General features: G+C 49.4%; 3 protein-coding genes and 1 pseudogene across 3 annotated transcripts; 2 read left to right on the top strand and 2 right to left on the bottom strand.

Annotated features, from left to right (window-relative positions):
• The first annotated feature begins 960 nt into the window (after positions 1-960).
• Positions 961-2,585, top strand: LOC119096226 (pyridoxal phosphate phosphatase PHOSPHO2-like). The gene is made up of 2 exons (XM_037219029.1): positions 961-1,016; positions 1,644-2,585. Exon 2 carries the CDS (start codon positions 1,652-1,654, stop codon positions 2,417-2,419), a length of 768 nt encoding a protein of 255 aa, XP_037074924.1. The 5' UTR covers positions 961-1,016; positions 1,644-1,651; the 3' UTR covers positions 2,420-2,585.
• Positions 2,586-2,715: 130 nt separating this feature from the next.
• Positions 2,716-7,290, bottom strand: LOC119096227 (signal recognition particle receptor subunit beta). Its single transcript, XM_037219030.1, has 4 exons — positions 6,996-7,290; positions 5,331-5,500; positions 4,646-4,917; positions 2,716-3,868 (listed from the first exon to the last, which is right to left on the bottom strand). Exons 1-4 carry the CDS (start codon positions 7,102-7,104, stop codon positions 3,661-3,663), a joined length of 759 nt encoding a protein of 252 aa, XP_037074925.1. The 5' UTR covers positions 7,105-7,290; the 3' UTR covers positions 2,716-3,660.
• Positions 7,291-7,789: 499 nt separating this feature from the next.
• On the top strand, positions 7,790-11,643 carry LOC119097252 (mitochondrial chaperone BCS1). Its single transcript, XM_037220301.1, has 6 exons — positions 7,790-8,259; positions 8,943-9,082; positions 9,427-9,621; positions 10,078-10,310; positions 10,769-10,887; positions 11,391-11,643. The coding sequence occupies exons 1-6, from the start codon at positions 7,937-7,939 to the stop codon at positions 11,641-11,643; spliced, it is 1,263 nt and encodes a 420-aa protein (XP_037076196.1). The 5' UTR covers positions 7,790-7,936.
• Positions 11,644-11,780: 137 nt separating this feature from the next.
• Positions 11,781-20,129, bottom strand: part of LOC119097251 (dynein regulatory complex protein 9-like) — a 32,554-nt pseudogene continuing 24,205 nt past the window's right edge.

The raw sequence follows: 20,129 nt of genomic DNA, 5'->3' as shown, positions 1-20,129 counted from the left end.
ACTGCTGGCCATACTCAAACAAGAGTCAGCTAACAATCCTGGTAGTGTGTGCATTACCTGTCACATTTCATATGACAGGTAAAAAACCTTCAAATTAAAACACCCTAATGAACAACTATTTTCTTATTCATGATACAATCTCAGTGCCTGCATAATTGTCCTGACATGATATGTAGTAGTAACTGGATGTTGCCACACCTACTGACGAGCCAGTCTGTAAAATATGAAAGTGACATTGACAGCGTGCATGGGATATCCCTAACTGTCTAATGCCCTGCAGGACGTCACTGAACAATTCCAGAGCATTGGTTCATATACGCCACAATTAACAAGCTGACCTGATTCCACGAATTCAGACTACAATAACTCACCAAGGCTTTGCCGCATGTTAGCCCACAGCTGCCAGCAAGAACAGCAGATTTTGCCGCTACTACACTCATAGCCCAAAGACAGAAGGATTGGACGTGCAAACTTCGCACCACCCCTCACGCCGCTAAACTCCGAGCTCCCACACCACACGGCGCGACCGAAAACTGTGACAGGGTAGCTGTTACGCAAGGCCAAGTTGTGTTTGCGCTTGCATTACATAACATCACTTTTAGGCTGAAAAATCCATTTGAATCCTTTCTTTATCACCTCAACAAAAAAATTAAAAACTATGCATAAATATTTGAGCATATACCATGCTACACAGGAATTTTTAGACTTGATACATTTGACACTATTCGGAATCAATTCTTCTTGAGAAAGACCTCCTTTAAAAGTCATTTCTAGCGCTAAAATGACGAGCAGTGGCACGACACAAAACCACGAAAGCAAATAGGTGGGCGGTGGCTCAGGAGAGCTTGTGTGGTTGGCCGAGCTATGCAGTGGAGTCTCGGGCAGCAGCAGAGCTGCTAGGATGCGATTAACGGGCGACATGTGAACGTGTTCTGTCTAGTATTTAAACTGTTCAAATTCTTTCCCGTGCTGTTCGATCAGAATTACGTCAGCAGGCGTAGTTGCTGACCTGAAAGGTAATGCCTTTGAATGTTTCCTAATGGAATTCTTTCCGGGCAGCTCCATATAGGACAGTCATGATAGGTTCCTAGAAGTAACCATAATGTGTATACAGGTTTTATCCTCCCAAAGCCTGGATCAAATCTGTGAGAAAATAAACAAGATAAGTTTGTGTTGACTCTAGGGCAAAGGTCCACAAAATGAATTGGAAGAAGGGACTGGGGCTAATTGTTGAAAAATGTATGCAACATACCCTCAAGACACCAACAAGTCAGTTTTTCCACCATTGGTTCACTTTCCACTCAAGTGGAGAGGGGATTCTTATTTAGTTAGGGGGAAGGCACTGAAAGCCCTTAACTAAATGAGAAACTACACCCCAGGATTATTCTGCCAACCATTTAAACATTATCCTTTTAATTTGTTCAAGTGCTGCTGACAGCCATGTGCTAAAATTTAGAACTATGTGAGCTGGTTATTCCAGCATTTTGGTGATCATAATCAAACCATGTTTGAGATAAAAGGTCCTTTCCCTTCAGCTACATTATATCAATATAATTTTATCATGTTCATACCACATATGTGATTTGAACACATGTGGCTGCTTGCTTTCACCCAACTATGCTAATAGTTCTGTGCTCACACAGGTGCCTGAATGAAAAAATTAAAAGCAGGAGGCAGCAAGCACAAGAAGGCTGCACCCAACAAGTCACCAGATGCCCGCCTGCTTGTACTGGACTTTGACCACACAGTGGTTGATAAAAATACAGATACCTTTGTATGGAAGCTAGGAGAAAATGGGAAAATTCCAGACTCAATCAGCAGTGCACATGGTGAAAAACTTTGGACTCACCTGATGCAGGATGTCTTTGACTACTTACACCAACAAGGGTGCACACCAAAACAGATCCTTGACTGTTTGGCCTCCATGAAGCTGGCACCAGGTATGGACACATTATTGTATAATGTTCCAGAAAACTATGATATCATCATTATCTCGGATTCCAACGCTGTGTTTATCCAGCACATCCTGGAGATGCATGGAGTGTTTGATCGGATCGCGCACATCTTCACTAATCCTGCCAACTTCGACGAGGATGGACGCCTGGTGGTGACGCCGTTTACCGAGCAGACGGCGTGTGACATCTGCGAGAAGAATCTCTGCAAGGGCGACGCGCTCAAGATGCACGTGGATCGCATGGCAGGGACGGGCAGGAAGAAATATGGGCGTGTGGTTTATGTGGGGGACGGGCTGAATGACCTCTGTCCGTGCTTCAAGCTGGGCAAGAACGACGCAATCTTCCCCAGGTCTGGTTTCAGACTAGAGGAAGAGATTAAGAAGATTCAACGGAAAAAGAAAGAGGAAATCCAAGCCGAAGTTGTGGCGTGGCAGGATGCCTCTACCATCCTCGAATATCTGTGATACTGACCATCGATAGCGCTATTACACTGCCATTTTGTTTACTTTGAATACGTATGGTGCCCACATATGCTGAAAAATCAATTTCACCATCCAGCGATCTTCAAAAATTGACTGCGGATTGCAGAGCGCTATCGCTTTGCTGCCCTTGTACATGAAGGAACTCGGTTCAGCAACATGTTGCTGTTTCTGCGGTGGAATTTTCAGTCTCATGTGACGGTGATATTCCCAGTTGAAATAAAGCACGAATATGTCGAGACTGGCCCCTGGTCGCGCATCGCTTCATGGCAAAATAGGACACGTCGAAAATGCAGTTTATTTCGAAACCACCGAGCCAACTCCCTTACGAAATCGCGCGAGATCAATGTCATCCAGCTTGCTTGTCACGGCCCCGGAAAACCCAACGCGTTCGAATGAAACCAAACTCGCACGCAGCTGATGAAAATGTAAGGGATCAACAATACTGCATTCCGGTACGGGCTTCAACTGCGCCACGTGGTAATGTAGGTGTTCACGTTTAACATTACGTAGAAACACGCACGTCATCGTTTGCTGTCGTAATTAACCCTAACCAGCGAATTCTGGCCATATACATGTCGCTGCTTTGTCTGTTTGAAGGTACTAGGTGCCGAAACCGCGATACCCGGCGACGTCGTAATCTTCCAACTTGTATTCTCAATGTGAGCCCCAAAATTATTTAGGACGTGACTCAACAAAATGGCTACAAATGACTGATAAAAGGGGAGAAAATCCCGCAAACTGATACACGAAGAAATATGTAATGGCGATGGTCAGGTGAATCTCATTCACAGATCAGTACGTCACCAAATCGGACTTGTGACCAGGACCGGGCTGCCAGTGAGAGGCCTGTTTGGAAATATGCATAGCATTCCAAAGATCAAAACGCACTTGGAGGAAGACGTTGATGGTGTGAAATCTGGTCACCGTAAAGAGAAAAGAGACAGGCACAAAGCAACACCAATTCATTCCCACCCAAAACAACCAACCACCCATGAGAAGCACAAACGACCGCAGCATGGAAAGCGTCGCACAGAGCAAGGTCCACAGCTATCATCCTGTATGGCGCCGTGTTAGCAGCATCACCCGCAGCCCGGCGCCTCTTCAGTGCTCCGACCTCACCACCTCCAAACCACAGACGAATCTCTCCGCGCACTTCTCCGCGAGCGCTCGTGTCACACAACGCCGCGACCCGGCGAGCCGGTCGGGGCGGCGGAGGCGGCCGCTCAGGCCAGCATGTTCAGCCAGGCCCGGACGGGCTCCAGGCTCGGCTCGTCGTCCTCGCTGGCGCCGCACGAGCCCTCGACGAACTCGACCGGCTGGCGCAGGTGGCCGAACTCGAACTCCTGGCCGTCGCGGCCCAGCGCCGCCGTCGACGCCGTTCCTTCGTCGGTGCCCTGCAGGCTGGACGCCTTGGTCCAGCGCAGCGTGTTGCTGCCACACACCGGGCCATGGGCCGGTTAGCCACGGGCAATGGTCAGCACAGTCATGACGTTCACAGCGGCTCACTCGCATCAAACAGATCAGCGTCTTCCAGAACGGAGGCGCCGCGCATAGTTTCATGAAATCGAAGCGATTCAGAAGGCGAGGCCTGTTCGCATGCGCATGGGACGAGAATACTCCACCATCGATGCACACCGTGTCTCCCTCAGGACTATTGCCCGCGTGAAAGCACCGCCGATCAGGTGGGAGATGAAGGTCATGGCTCAGTGAGAGGGAGGGGCAATCGCGACACGATATCTTTTTATTGCACAACGTGCGAGCACTGCCCTTGGTTCGTCGCGTGTGCTAAAACGGCTCTTGCTTTTATCTATGCGGTATAAGTTTGTGTTCCTGCCGCAAAATGACCACAGTAGCAAAATGACCACAGTAGTCGGCACGCCCTAAAACTCCAATCAACAACACAAGTTTGTGTTTCACCCTGTACCACTCCCCCCCCCAAAAAAAAATTGGGTTTTTGGCGACTGTTTGCTCTAGGACCAAGTGGCGCTGTATCACATGGCGTCACAGCCAAGCAAGGATGACGATTCCTGCCAAGTGAAACCTTTCAAATATCCTTTGCGGTATGGGAACAAAAATCTATCTGAATTAACTAGCTCCTAAAAACTTCAGTTCCCCACGGAAAATCGTTATTGGCAACTTCTTACTACTCAGGACAGTGCTTAAACCACTTATCTATGCTTGACTTCCGGGGCGCGTGGCCGTACTCACATTTCGCGCTCCAGCTGTGTGCGGATCAGACCGGCGCCCTTGGCCATGGCCTGGTCCTGCTTGTTGCAGAGCACCAGCAGTGGCGGCTGCAGGGCGGCAATCACCGGGTCCGTCAGCACCGTGTACAGGTACTCGGCAACGTCCTTCAGCTGCTTCTGCACGGTGGTGCTGTCGACGACGAACAGGAGGCCGCGCGCCGCGCCCTTATACCGGTCGAGCGCGGTCTGCCGCAGCCGCTCGTGGCCCGGCACGTCCACGAGCTCCAGTCGGCGCTGCCGGCATCAGAGACGGGCTGCACCAGCGCGGCGAACGGCCAGAGAATGGGCGACGGACATCGGCTGGTCCGCCCGGCCAGTGGAGGACTCGCCGGACGCGGACAGGCCTGGCCGCCGACTGCCGTGTCGGCGACACGCTGGTAACCGCGATTAGTGATGAACCAATATCTTTCTGAACAGCGCGACTCTAAACGTACGAAACAAAAGCGTCGCTCAACAATATCATTTCCCAGCAAGTTCTTTGCCTTTCCATTGTGAAACTTAGCAGAGGAAGGGCTGCTCCCTTTCATTAAATGGCAGGTGCTGGAAAACTGCCAGCTCTGACCACACTAACAGAAATATTGATGCCAAAGATCTTTTGGCAAGAAAGATCAAAGCTCAATCAAAGTTTGAACAACATATTTGCATACCTTGCCATCAGGAGAATATGATGCTTCATTGGGCTCGATGGATGTATGTGTGCCTTTGTACATGTTCTGCCCAATATGTGAGAGAAGCAGAGTCTTGCCACTGTCACAGAGACCAATGAACAAGATGGCTGTCTGCCGAACTCGACGTTTGAGCAGCAGGAACAGAAGAACTGAAAGTGCAGATAAGTGAGTTACTATCACATGCCTGTAAAGCATGTTACCAGGTTCATTCAACACACAACCAATTATTTCTAAAATCACCAAAAGATATGACTACACAGAGATGTGAAAGATATCACAATCAGCATACTGATTGGTTAACCTCTGTAACCAGCCTTGTCAGTTTGCTCATGTCATAAAAAAATTGGCCTTTAGTTATGGTAGAACATATGAAAGATGATTGCTGCATGGTGTCTCAACTTCAAGTGATGTAGTTCATTTAGAAAACATGAAGGCAGCAATATATGGTTATGTCATTTAGTGTCATATAGTAATATGGCATATTTTTTGCAGTGTCAGACACAATACTGGAAAGCTTGTACTGCATACATTGTTCTGCTTGTTCAGATAGGCTTTTGCTGCAATATTGTATCATTATCTTAATTCTCACACCATTTGATGACCTTAAGGAGGTAGGATAAATTAACAGCAAAGATTAAAGATTGCTGCTATGCATCAGCATTAAAAGAAGATGAAGATGCTACAGCAACAGCACAGTGAAGGCAAAAAATGCACTGACCAAACTCACCAATGGAAACCAATCAAACCCATCAATCACTTACCACCCAAAAGGATGGATCAATAAGTGTGTGATCATGCTTTTCAGAGTGGAACACAAACACAGATTATCTAAACCAAAACCATTTGACCATGAAAATTATCAGGCCTATAGCTCTGCATTTTATGACAGCATCCACCAGCAATATGTGATACTTTAAAATATTGTTACCTCAATTTGAAATCCTGCACATCATTGCAGCTTCATCAAGGCACAACTCTGTCAACTCATAGCTGGCTATTTTTATGCAATGTTCTATGTGAATTAGCATGCTTAATGGATGGTAGCTTGAAAACATAATAAAAAGTCACTTGCAAAAGACCACTTAACATCAGGTGGGTAGCACAATGCCAGGTACCCCTGGTGGTGTTCCTGCTAGAAAAGATAATGACTATTTTACAAAAGCTTCATTCTGAGTATTTAGAATGAATGAATTTCTGGGATCAACATTCATTCCAAGCAGTGCTCATTGTGTGCACCCTGACTGCTACTATCAGATTGTGCACCTCTATAATGCCTGTCCCATCATCATCCCATCATCCATCATATGCCCATCATCAAACTTGAAGGCAAAAGTCGAATGGCACAATGTTTAACACAGTCCATCCTGCCTGCTCATGTCACCAATCTACTACTGCTGGCCCTATCATACCTGTCAGGGGAAAATCAAAGCAACTTAAGCTGCTCAAACCCATCTCACCACAGGTGGATTGGAAGGCACACACACTTAACAACCGAGTAATGGGGGATGGACAGCTGAATACTTGCCAAACATGAAACATATTTAGCATGCATATAATAAATGTGACACATTTGCGAACACATGCCATGACCACAGGAACATTATGTTGCTGCCTATATGACAAGATGAGGATTCAACATCTTACTTGTGCTGAGAATCACGGCAACAATGGCAACAATCACTCCCAGTCTGGGAGCAGACTGCGACGGCGCTGTCACTGGCTTGTCCATTCCAGGCGACGCAGGATTTTCCATTTTAAATTAAAGTGATTTTAACAAGACTGTACAGCAACCAAATGATCTTCAAATGTGTCCCGACTCGCAGATAAAAAATCAACAGCAATCTTCCCTGATACCACTTATTACGACACGTCGCCCCACGACACAACCACCGATCCAGGAAAAGGCATTGACAACACAGCGCTCAACACGCGCAGCCTCCAGATGTGCAGGTGTGAAGCATTCGCGCTGTATTTGGCACGATAATTTGGTCACAATTAATCAACGCTCTTGTTTGATGATCATAAAACGAACAAAACAAAACACCTGAAAAATTAAAAAAATGTTATACTGGCTCGTGTTTACTTAGTTGTCACCTTCAAAAATGGTTCATTTGGTTTGTCTATCTTTTTAATTAAATATAGTTTTTGGGTAAATGCAGGCTGTCTTCGAACATGATGACTCCAGTCATTTCTGAAGTATATGGGTTTTTCGAATTTATTGAAAGGGAGAAAACTATACTGTGCTAAAAAAAATGCAACGTTGATGGAGCTTTTATAGTTTATAAATCATAAAATGCATGGTTTAAATCTTTTTTCCACGTACACGCGATCATTTCAACGAACAGGCTTATAATCAGCTGTTGGTCATTCGCCGACGTCCTCAGTCATGGCGCTAGTAATACATACTATAGTAGTCACAACACAGCGTTGGGGCGACGAGTAACAAGGCGATGTTATTTTGGTTGTTCTTTTTGGGGCGTTCTCTGTGAGCCACTTCATTTCTTACATCAATATAAGAATCTTTGCCAAGGCCTGTTGAAAGTAAAAACTTTCCTGGGTGTAAACTGCTCAATTTTTGAGTAAACATGCCATTCCCCTCCCTCATATCATCACTGTCCGACAACCCATACTTCGGGGCGGGATTCGGCCTATTTGGTGTGGGCGCAGGAGCAGCACTTTTGAGGAAGGGCTCCCAAGTCGGTATGATCTTGTTTAGAAGACACTACATGATGACTCTGGAGGTTCCATGCAGGGATAAAAGCTATCAGTGGCTCCTTCAGTGGATGACAAATAAAGCAGCCAAGCAAACACAGCATCTAAGTGTTGAAACAACCTACAAGCAACATGATAGTGGTAAAGTTACTACTAACTATGATTTTATTCCAAGTGTTGGTGTTCACTTCCTTCGGTGAGTGGCTTTGTTTCATGACCTTCAAATTTGTTGGGTTATGCTGTAACTAGATTGCAAAGAGCACATATTATCCTATTCTGCTCAGCAGCCCTATTGCAGCAAAAAATTGAGCACATGTGTACTGTAAATCTGAGTCAGACTTCAGTGCATGTTTAGCACCAATTTCACCATGTAGAGAGCCCATGTTTCAGCAGCTTATTTTATTTCAGTTTTTTAAATATTTGATCCGAACCTTTTGTTATTAAGACATGAAGGTAGTTTTAGGCAAATGTATCAAATGCTTGCTAGACATCTACTGCTTGGAGCTAGTTAAAAATTTTAACTCAATTTCACCTGCCCTGAGTTCTGTGCATAAGACAGCAACCTAAGCACACTGCACTAATGTTGCATTGGTTTCCTATATAGTGAGTGGACCTCCTGCTGACCAGTGTTGGAGCAAGCTGTGCATAAGGCCTGCATAAGCTGCCATTTAATACTAGCTTTACATTTAGATGCATTTTGGCTCTATATTGACCATATAATATTTTTTGCTTTATTTTGACCATATAACCCTTAGGTAAATGTCATATTTGTGACTATTTTAGTAGAGACAACTGATATGATTGATCAAATATTTGTATAAAAGCATTTCCAATGGATGTATATGATGTTCTAACAGTTGCATTTGAAACTCACCTCAGGTACAACAGCACATGGATTCGTGTTGAGCGGAACAGGGAGCAGCACACCTTAGATCTGCACATGGGTGTTCCATGGGAAACAGTCACATTAACTGCACTGGGACGAAACAAGCAGATCTACTTTGATATGCTTGAAGAAGGTAACCCCTGTTCACCAACTAAGGTGTTAACAGCATTTAACAAATAGATTAGTGTGATGCATTGCAGCCAAGATATTGGTTATTTCTACATAACCTCAATATCTCAGTTATATAAGTGCATTGATAAATGTGCCATTTCCTTTAGGTATCCACTGTTGTGTAACCTGTTAACTTGCATTAATCATTTCTAGGCCCAAGTATTGCCTTCAACAAAGCACACATTATGTTGAAAACCATCATTCGAATTGGCCAAGGCTTCCTTAGCTAGGGTCTGGAGACCCTCTGCAGACCATGAAAGCAGCAAGCTCCCATGAAATGAATGATACCTCACCTGTCACCTGCAGCACGTCAGATGGCTCTGCGTGAGAACCAGGGCAAGACACTGATGTACACGGCAGCAGGCTCCGAGTGGCGCCAGTTCGGGCACCCGCGGCGACGGCGGCCTATCGACTCGGTCGTGCTCGATGAAAACGTCGCCGAGCGAATCTTGGCCGACGTGAACGAGTTTCGACATAATCCGGCTTGGTACCAGGACAGAGGTGCGTATTGTGTAGAACACAAGTGCAGTTTGGTGCAAAAGCAAAAGTGGGTATTACTGCCACCCCAGCCTAGTACCAGGAAAGAGGTGAGTGTAAAAGTCAGCCTGTCTTGGTACCAGTACTGAGGTGGGCACGCTAGTCGGCCTGGCCTGCTACCAGAAAATAGGTGGGTTCAGAATCCACTCTGGCTCCGTCTGTTGCAGCGTTAAAGACGCGTCGATGCTCAGGATGTCTAGGTGATCGTTTTGCATTTACCCAATGCTTTCCTCGATCAGTCACAAGAAATGTAGCCATCATATGTATGCTAGATCTTCCTTGCGTCTTTGTGCTGAGCTGTATCCAACACCAGCCATTGTGCTGGGCTGACCCCATGTTCCCTGTAACGTCGGCCAGGCGGCCAGGCACTCGCATCCCTTCATCGGACACCCGTGACCCGAGGCTGACTTCCCCTATTAGGCATCCCGTACCGGCGCGGCTACCTGTTGCACGGCCCGCCCGGCTGCGGCAAGTCGTCCTTCATCACGGCGCTGGCCGGCGAGCTCGGCTTCAGCATCTGCGTCCTGAACCTGTCGGAGCGCGGCCTCAGCGACGACCGGCTGCACCACCTGCTGGCCGTGGCACCGACCGAGAGCATCGTGCTGCTGGAGGACGTAGACGCGGCGTTCGTCAGCCGCGAGGACACGGCGCAGGTGAGACGCCGGCGCACGGCGTGCTGGCGCGGGACGGTAGAGCCGGCCGTTTGAGCGGCTCCGGCGGGTGGCGAGGGACGGCCCCGACGCGGGCAATCAGAGAGGGCGAAGGAACAACGGACAGGACACCGCACGCGTGGCTGTTAAGATGGGCTGCTGGTTAAGGGCGGGCAGAGCAAAGAGTGTCGGACACGGACCCACCTGGCGGCATGGACAGCAAACCGGATCTGATCGTCAACCGCACCAAGTTGTCCTGGAGATAGGCTTGCATTTAGCGTTAATGCCCCGAGGCTTAGAACGGGGTCTTTGTCTGCAGTATTCGCCCACAACTGAGCAGGATATGGGCAATGGCAAATGTTAGCACTAATATGGCTCAGTGAGCGGCATGCCCTTGACGGGAAAATATGCTGCGTGAGCTGTGAGCTCCGCCAGCTAACTCAGTGGGGTGTTCGCTTCAGACCCGCGCGGCTTACGAGGGCCTGTCGCGGGTCACGTTCAGCGGCCTGCTGAACTGCCTGGACGGCGTGGCTTCAACAGAGGCCAGGATCGTGTTCATGACCACCAATTACCTGGACAGGTGAGCTGGTGATGAATCTTTGTTCTTGATAGTGCTGTGTGTGTGTGTGTGTGTGTGTGTGTGTGTGTGTGTGTGTGTGTGTGTGTGTGTGTGTGTGTGTGTGTGTGTGTGTGTGGTGTGCGTGCGTGCGTGCGTGCGTGCGTGCGTGCGTGCGTGCGTGCGTGCGTGCGTGCGTGCGTATGCATCTGCGTGTGCGTCTGCGTGTGCGTGTGCGTGTATGTGTACGTGAGTGTTTTTGTGTGTGCGTGCGTGCGTGCGTGCGTATTTATATTTATATTATTGTGTGTTGTGCGTTTAGGCTTTAAGAAAGTGTCAATTGGCTTCAAATGTCTTTTCAAAATATCATCTTTTATCTCTCTTGGGGAGATAAGCATTTGTCTCACGCAGGAAATGATCCATTCCGCGCTGCTTACTACGTGACCGCACCGAGATAGCTTTCTGCCCCTGTTCGCCGACCTCATGCTCGACCCTCCCGCTCTCCCATCTCCCCTTCCCGTCCGCAGACTGGACCCGGCCCTGATCCGGCCCGGCCGCGTCGACGTCAAGGAGCACGTGGGTCACGTGACGCCCCACCAGCTGCGCCGGCTCTTCCTGCGCTTCTACCCGGGCGAGACGGCGCCCGCGGAGCGATTCGTGGCAGCCGCCGGCCAGCTGGGCCGGCCGCTCAGCGCCGCCGCCGTCCAGGGGCACTTCATGCTGCACAAGATGGACCCCGAGCGGGCGGCGCTCTCCGCCGACCGGCTGGGCGCCTCCTGACCCTGCGGCCGACCGGCGGGGTGAGCCGGCAGCGCCGACCGCGCGGCGAGACAGCGTGTAGCGAGAGGACGTCGCGTGGACGAAGGCCTCGCCTTGGCTGATGTGCAGTGACAGTGCCTGCCGTATGGTATGCCAGTTCACTGGCTGTTACGCGCTGCGGGATGTATGAGTGTGCAAACGAGGTGTACGCGATATTATTTATTGTGGGCTTATGCAACTGTCACGCAAAAAGGAGTGCATGAACATCTCATGTCCTCGAGAATATACTACAAGCAAACCATGACCGATTACTTTTTCTTCTTGTTTTTGTTTTTGGGTTTTGGGCTCGCTGCCGCACCTTTTCCAGCCTTTTTGGCCTTCTTTGCTGCCCGTCTCAACTTCCTGAGCTTCTTTTTTAGCTTTTTTCGCTCCTTATAACCCTTCCAGTAGGATTGGATGACGATGGCTGCGGCCTCCCTACGCTCCTCTTCCTTGATCCGCTCCTCCTCCAGCCGCAGCTCCTCGTCGTCCTCAGCTATAACTCGCGTATAGTTTGCGTATTTCTCCTTCACGTCACACAGCGCCTGGAAGTTTTGCTGGCCGCACCACCGCAGGAAACGTGACAGTCAGGTTGCGGCATTTGCGGCACACCATTACAGGATGAGCATTTTAAGGTCACCTGTGCATTCATGGCTGCATTCAAATCCTGCCATTTCATAAGCCGTACGGCCATCAAGGCCAAGCAAAACGTGATGGCCGAGAAGTTCATATCTAGCGTTCGTGAACAAGATTTCCAGACATCGGCCGTCATCTGGCTCTCAATCAATGTTGTGAAAAGTACGCTAACGTAATGCAACAATGCCGCATCGATGAGCTTATTTAGTGAACAAAGAAATTGTGTTATCTGGAGAAGTCTTTCAATATCTACAAACGTGAAACATTCCCTTTGGTTGCAGGCAGCTCACCTGTTTTTGATATTTGAGGCTGCTGAGCTCGCGTTCCTTGGTGTCGGTATCGACGTCAAACTTGGTCAGCCTCTTGTCGAGCATATCGTCCAGCTCCTGGGTCGCAAGTTACCAAACGTTATTCACGCGATGCCCCATCACAATACTATTATCTTAGTGCCGGTTAGCAATCTGACGCCTCCCGGATCCTCTCGTACTTCCAGAAGTATATGTTGTGCGTCCAACTGCACGCTTTTGCCTCGTCCATTCCGATTATCCATGATGCCGCGACTGTGGTGCCCGCCCGTTTCCCTTGTCGGTATGCGATGATTTACCTCCTGGTAGCTTTACATCCTTTCAGCCGCCAATCCTGCAACCCCCAAACGACAGTCACCCACCACCTGACTGGTCTCACTCCCAGCAAATACCTGGCAAGTCCGTGCTACGGTCACCACGTGGTGGCTTCTACCCTCACCCACCACCATCCGTGCCACAGCCACCACCTGGTGTCTCCCACCCTCACCCACTACCTGACTGCTCCCGCGCCCAGTAACTACCTGGCAAATCTTGCAACAGTCACCACCTGGTGTGCCCCACCCCCACCCACCATCTGGCGGTTGCCCGGCCCCTCCTCACATCCAGGGCGTCCCGCAGGTGGCTCTCAATTTCGGTGTTGACCCTCGTCTCGTAGTCGCACTCCACGCGCGCGCCTTCAGCCTGGTTGCGTTTCAGCAAGCGCTTCTGCTCTGTCTGACCCTCGTTCGAGGCGAGCCGCGCCCGCGACGATGCCGCCGTGTAGCGCACCTCCATGCCGGTGCGGGCGAGCACCTCCTGCAGCTCGTCCTGGGAGGCGATATCGGTCTCACGAGGGGTCACTGGGGTGACACGGGGGCTGATATCCTGCGGGCTGCCCTCTGGCGTCCCAGGGGCGCGAATCGGTCCCGCGAGTGGTCACTGGAGTGACAGGGGCTGACGTCCTGCGGGATGCCCTGTGGCGCGGGCTGCCAAGAAACACGCCGCATTAGAAAACTTTGACGATCGTAAACAACACGGCTGGATCATGGAGTAAGAAATAATTGCGATTAGAGCGGGATGATGGTGCTAGAAATGTTCCCATAGTTTGTTGCTCAGCATGTGACCGTTTTGAACGTCGAGCTCATCCTTTACTGTTGGCCGACAGCGTTTTCCGCGAGCACTGCCCTACACTCACCCGCAGCTCATATATTCGGTTGTCGCGATCCGTTATCTCCTTTGTCATGGATACTTTCAACTCTCTTATCTCTTCCTGCAGCGCGGTAATGCTCTTGGAGTTCGCGATGGCATCTTCCTGAGGGTGACCAACGCCAACGTAAGCATGCTGTTCTGCACGACGGAATCTAGGTTATGCGTATTGCCGCATTAATTTGGGGAGGATTTGACAGGATGTTATGCTGGCTAGATTTCTATGTTGATATTCATCACACAAGGAATAAATTTAAGAAGGAGTGTAACCTCAACGCCTCCGTGCCTCAACAGAAAATGACCTTAAAATTTCGGAAACCTTAGTCTCTTTACCCAAGTCAGTGCCGAAATTACATTTCGGTTTAACGACCCTAATAATCTACCCAATCTTTGCATTCCATACCAGCACCCTGCCCTTTCGCGGGCACATACTTGAAGCTGGTAAACTTTCGCGCATCACTACGGTCAATACTGCATCATCTCCCCTGCAGCCCTCCCCCTGACCTCGATGACGACGAACTCCTGTCTGCGGGCGCCCTCGGCCTCCACCGTCTCCAGGAGGGGCAGGTGCGAGCTCTCTCGGCGCAACGCCTTCATCACGCGCTCGATCGCCTGCGGGCACGACACGGGGGCTCGGCGGTCACGTGACACTAGGTGTGCTGCGTGCACCTCTGCACTGTGGCTGTTGGCGTCAGGCGTGCGGCGGTGGTGTGACGTCATAAGCGCAGCAAAGTACGTGACGTTACCCAAATGCCCGTGAAATCTTCGGAAACATGACGCGTTAAGACGTACAATGCTACCAACGTTTTAAATGCACTTTGGTATCGTCCCATACGGTTTAAGACATTTATGACATCGTTATTTACAGTAGTTAGTTGCCTGCGCTCTGGTCGTGTTTCAGCGTCCCCGCTGCGTTCGGAGAGATGGGCATCGCCATTTCATCGGCCGTCTGCTCGATCAATGAACAACTTATGACAGACATAATTGTTCACCAGTGCTGGCTTCAGCTGACCTTGCTGAGGTAGGCCCTATCGGCCTGTATTTTCATCAGATGAGGGCTGGCTGGCACCATGTTCTCGCCATGTGTGCCGCGTATTTTGAGGGGCTCGTCCTCCTGCCTCCGAAATCTGGCCGGATGCAGGGTGATCGGTTACGAGCAGCGTCATGCAGTGGCCCCGAGGTGCGAGCCCTGCTGGCCGCACGCTCAGCTGACCAGTTGGAACGGCACTGTTCTCAGATATTCGACAACGTGCTCCGCTGTCCAATGAGCTCAACTATCCCACCAGGTTCAATGGGACCATGCGGCTGAACGCGCCGTTCATCCGCATCAGGTATACACACTCAGTTCGACAATGTCTTCCTCTACGACCGGAATGATGCAGAAAGCAATGCGTTGGTCCCCATGGTGGAGTCCAACCCGATGGCTCGGTTCATTAGAGCGCCTGCCTTCCGATTCACCCACCCGTGGCGGGGTGGGTTCGAGTCGCTGCAGACGCTCGCTATTCGCCCTTGACAGGCATGGCCTGCGGCGGGTGCAGCGACCACGATAATACTCAGATGACGTCAGAGGGCAGGACGGACCGTGCCGACCGCTGCGGTTTGTTAAGCCTTCGCCACCAAATTCTGCCGTTGACATGGAATTGCGCGATGGGGTGGTGGGGTAGGGGGTAGCTCACACAAAAAGCACTGTTAAGCGTGAGCTCTGATCCCAGAAATCCATCCATTCAAAAGGTTCGGATACAATCTTTCATAAAAAAGGGATGAGTCCTGCAGGTGGCTTTGGTAAAGATATGGTGCTGAGATGTCGAAAGTTCAATGCTTTAAGATCCCGTTTGACGTATGCTATGAGCAAGCTATGCCGCATTTAGGCATAGCCCAGCTTAGATCGGTGAACTCCGTCTATGCCAGCGGCTTCACATTACCTTTGACGCAGCGTCTCCGTCTCATCGACATGGTCCTTGATGTATGGCGCGGCGATTACCTTCCCCAGCACCTCGAGCTGCCCACTGTACTCATCGAACAGGGCGTAGATCACCTGAAATGAGGGGACGCATTTGAGATGAGGAGCTGCACGATGAGGTGCGCGGTGTTCGCTGCGTTGTGTCCGCTTGGACTTTTTTGGTCTCTTTGGTCTCCACTTGGTCTCTTTCACTCATTTTATGGTCCGATTCATGGATTTGTGTCCATGTTTGTCGTCACTGTCCCGCAACATGAGCCTGTGTTGTAGTTTGAACGGTTGGGAGCAAAGGTGTAAGATGTGAATTTATACCGTCTTACAGCATTTCCGTCAGCCGTAGGTCTCGCTCACCTGTGCATCAACTTCCGATACCATATTATTCTCTACCAGCTGCGGATCATCCTTTTCGTCGTACTCATCTCCGGAAGGGGCGATCGACAGGTTCCTCGACCAAGACGCCTGGCCACCCTGGGTACTGGGAACCTGTTGGCAGAAAGGTTAGCTCGATGGGGGCCCAATGCGTGTCAACATTCTCGCACTGTTTGATACTCATGCGCACACGCACACACGCACACACGCACACACGCACACACACACACACACACACACACACACACACACACGCACCCAAACACACACACACACACACACACACACCACACACACACACACACACACACACACACACACACACACACACACACACACACACACACACACATGCTTGTAAGACCTAGCTTAGTGAATCCGGCCGGCGTGTGACCAGACACCATCCTGGCGGGCCCGAGAAAAATGTCAAGGTACGTTTACGAGGACGGTGAAAATATACTATAGGGGGTTTCTGAGGGTGGCCAGTGCAATGGCGTCATCTATGTTTGTATCCAACGATGTTTACATTCTGCGCGTAAGCACCAGCTTGCCGTGTCCGGCGCCCCACTGGGTGGGTGACAAAGTGGTAGACAGGTGGGCGGAACCCGAAGAGGGGACGAATTGAATGGGTACCATTTCAGAACAGAAGCGGCTCCACGTGCCACTAGAGGTTAAAAACACCCGCATGGAGGGAAGCGATAATTGAGAAACACGCCACGCCGGCAGTGGTCAGGAGGGTGGGTGTCATCAGGCGGAGGGGACGGAGGCAAGCGGTCGGCAGACAATTGTGGCATTCCGAGGCGGTTTGCCAGTGGAGGGGGAATGGGGAACAAGGTGCAGCGGATCGTGCGGGCTTCCAGCCGTTGTCACTCAAATAGCGCAGGGTTATCTTCAATATAAATTTGTTACATGAGCTTAGCGTTGCACTAGCTCTCAATGTTACCAAGCCGTCATATAAACTGCAAATGCATTGTCATCGTTTAAATGTACATCGGCTGGACTGTAACAAGTTAAAAAAATGTTGGCGCACAAACGCTGATCCATGCGAGTTTAACATGCAGTTTTAATTTAAGTATGTTTGAATGCAATATCCTCGTTTTCGATGAGCAAGTGAACGGTGCGTTTGTTACATATTGCACATGTGACTGCAAGCGTAGAACCGGAACCAGCATATCTCCCAAAGGAGGAATCTCCTAAAGATACTAGGGAAAGGATAAAGGAAGTGAATATTGACTGAGGATATTTGGCAATAAGGACAGATAAATATTTGACACGAACTGTACGTTGTAGGCCATGCGTTCCGAATTGGGGGAGGGAGTTTTCTCCAGAGAGGAGTATACTAGAGTCTCTGGAGGCATTTGGATGTATCCATGGTCTCTGAGGTCAAGAAAGACGGCCGTCCAGGTAACACCAACAGGTCGGCACTGACTGAAAAGTGATGTTGCCTTATGCATAGCCATGCACCACACGCAGTAAAACGCAATGATATGACGTAATAGCTTAACCCAGGGACACTTTACCGCTCACATTAAGTTTTCACGCACAAGCGATGCATCTGGAGTGATTCACTTCCGTGACCTTATTTGTGCCACCCGAATGCAATCGATGTGGAACACTCCTTTTGATCTATCAGCCCTTGATATGATTCGTTTCACCATGTCCCTTTTTTACATAGATATCGTCAGAGACCTAATTTCGTATGAAATTTGTATCTGCTCCAAAACTAGGATAAACCAGGTAACAAACCCATCATCTCTCACCAGGCCTATGGAAACAGCCGATGAAATTGCTGTTTCAGTAGTTTGGTTTTGTTACGTACGATTTCCCCCTTTTCACGGCTTCTAATGTAGTCTCTAATGCGGAGTTTGGTTACGTTTAGCGCGACCAATATCTAAGCTTTGTGCTAAGCCCGCTGACACTGCTCGGGGAGTTGTAACCGGTCTCGCTGTTTTCTTGGGCATTGCAATACCTGAACACAGAGCTGTGACAAAATGGGGTGTTTTGTTATGGACAACCATGGTTTTAAGCCGCGTATGGAACAGATCATAAGAACATACGCGGACATCGTAATTGGTCTGACACACTTGAAACACACCAAAGCGAAAGTTTTTCTTGTAAACATTGTTTGGGTGTTCCTGTCGTCGCGTCTATCGTCGATGCCGGATATCGCTGTTAACGGCCGTAACGTCAAGCAACTTTACAAAGACAAAACTGCCAACATTCAGGCGTACGAGTAATCGGTGGACAGGCGAAACACGACGGTATCAGTAAACGTCTTGAAACACCTTGTTTGGCTTGACACGCACAGCCTTATCAAGTATTGTAGAATATATGTCATTCACGCAACTGTGACCGCAGGTAGAGGAATCAGGTGACCGCAGATCGCCGACAATGTCGGCAACGCAACACAACGCCAGTGCAAGACCCGAGATGCCATCTGACACGTTTTACCGAGAGTGTGTACGGATAAGGACCGTTACCACCTTTGCTAGCGTGGTATGCAGGAGCACGATCGGCTTGCATTTATTGTAATCCTGCGTAACTTCACATACCGGTGGAAAGAGAGACCTAGTGCGTGTGAAATTTGCAGCCGGTGATTGGTGTTGTGTGTGAGCATATTGCTGAGCTTTATGACGTACGCAACGGCTGCAATCTTTTATCTTGCCGATATCTTTTAATATCACGACTTACGGCACTGCAAAACCACGCAAGTTTAGATTTGTCGAAGTGAAAACTGAATCGGAATCGAAATCTTTCTTGGGCTGGGTGAGGGAGATCATGCCACGTCCATCCCGTACGAAAAAGGACATAAAAAGGAGATGCAGGTGGCAGACTTGTCTTCGATTCCAATTATTTGAATTGGCTCAGGACCGGCTCACTGAAACCACATTCAGCTCAAGACTCAATGCCGTTCAAAATGTCTTGAATTCAACTCGGATGGAAGTTTAAGTTATAATGTACAAGGCCTGGTGAATAATAAGAAAATGGTTGCAGTTATATTTAGCTATCCAATATATATTGTGCGGCTTTTCTCATGTGAAAGCTAACTTTCGGGCTTAGTTATTCAGTGTAGTCCATTATAAAGTATTGTAGTATCTGTATGTCAAAGACCTACCTGACAGATTTTTCGGGAGCATGGTCACATAGGCCATAAGTCTGCCAGGTGTTTTAGGTCTTCAAGATCATTTAGAGGGTAGTCTTTCAACTGTTACATTGCAGGGAGACTGTGCAGTTTCAGCTCGTCGCTATGACACTTGTCGTTATAATGCCAACCATTCTCTTTTCAAGCACAACTGCTGCCCAAGCAGGGTTGTAATTTGCTATTCACCGAAAGTGGTGCAAACCCAGCTTTGAGCAAAGTTCCCTCGAATTTATTCATTTATCTAATTATTTTCCGAATTTATCTCGCGGAACTACGCCTCTATTACCAAGACCTGAGAACCAGGCTTCCATGATGGTAGACTATCCACAGGGGGGCAGAGGGCGGAAAAAGAGAGCTATTCAAAGCCCAATATCTTCGACTGTGGTTGCGACACGTAATCTGCCCCTGGAACAATGGGAAATAGCCGCCGCATTTGCCGTTTGGACACCTCGGCGGCCACAGCGCCTTGCGTTCGTACCACAGTGGCAGCTTTCTGTAGCCTTGTGCGACGCACGGGTGGAGTCGGTGCATAACGCAGTTCGGCAGCGCCATGACAGCGTCATTTGCGCCGGTCCAACTCCGTTGAAATACCGTGCGGACGCCTCCACTGGAGAAACCGTCGGTTCCTTAATGGTTACTGTCCCATGGTGCCAGCCGGAAGAGCAAGGGACGACAGCACAGCAGCAATGTCATCGTGTCATCACCGCCGTGCTGTCTCTGAGGCAGCACTGCCGGCCGTGTGCAGCAATGGCCGCCAGCATCACAACTACAGCACCTAGCACCGTGCCTGGTCCTACCATTGGCCGCGCTGGCGACAGCCAGCTTTAGACGAATAACGACGCGACAGGCTCCATATGTCAAATATGGTAAAGCT

This window comes from Pollicipes pollicipes, unplaced genomic scaffold (assembly GCF_011947565.3).
Source record: "Pollicipes pollicipes isolate AB1234 unplaced genomic scaffold, Ppol_2.1 Scaffold_4295;HRSCAF=5057_pilon_pilon_pilon, whole genome shotgun sequence".
Lineage (NCBI taxonomy): Eukaryota > Metazoa > Arthropoda > Thecostraca > Pollicipedomorpha > Pollicipedidae > Pollicipes > Pollicipes pollicipes.
Note: the sequence above shows the minus strand (reverse complement) of the source record. Positions and strands in the feature narration are given on the sequence as shown.

Bases quoted from the DNA above. Each gene is read 5' to 3' on its own strand.
- LOC119097252 (XM_037220301.1), top strand. From the start codon at position 7,937: ATGCCATTCCCCTCCCTCATATCATCACTGTCCGACAACCCATACTTC. The intron at 9,083-9,426 runs GTAACCCCTGTT...TGTCACCTGCAG, and splicing joins CTTTGATATGCTTGAAGAAG to CACGTCAGATGGCTCTGCGT. The intron at 10,888-11,390 runs GTGAGCTGGTGA...TCCCGTCCGCAG, and splicing joins ACCACCAATTACCTGGACAG to ACTGGACCCGGCCCTGATCC.
- LOC119096226 (XM_037219029.1), top strand. From the start codon at position 1,652: ATGAAAAAATTAAAAGCAGGAGGCAGCAAGCACAAGAAGGCTGCACCC.
- LOC119096227 (XM_037219030.1), bottom strand. From the start codon at position 7,104: ATGGAAAATCCTGCGTCGCCTGGAATGGACAAGCCAGTGACAGCGCCG. The intron at 5,501-6,995 runs GTAAGATGTTGA...CTGCACTTTCAG, and splicing joins TGCCGTGATTCTCAGCACAA to TTCTTCTGTTCCTGCTGCTC. The intron at 4,918-5,330 runs GTATGCAAATAT...TGATGCCGGCAG, and splicing joins CATATTCTCCTGATGGCAAG to CGCCGACTGGAGCTCGTGGA.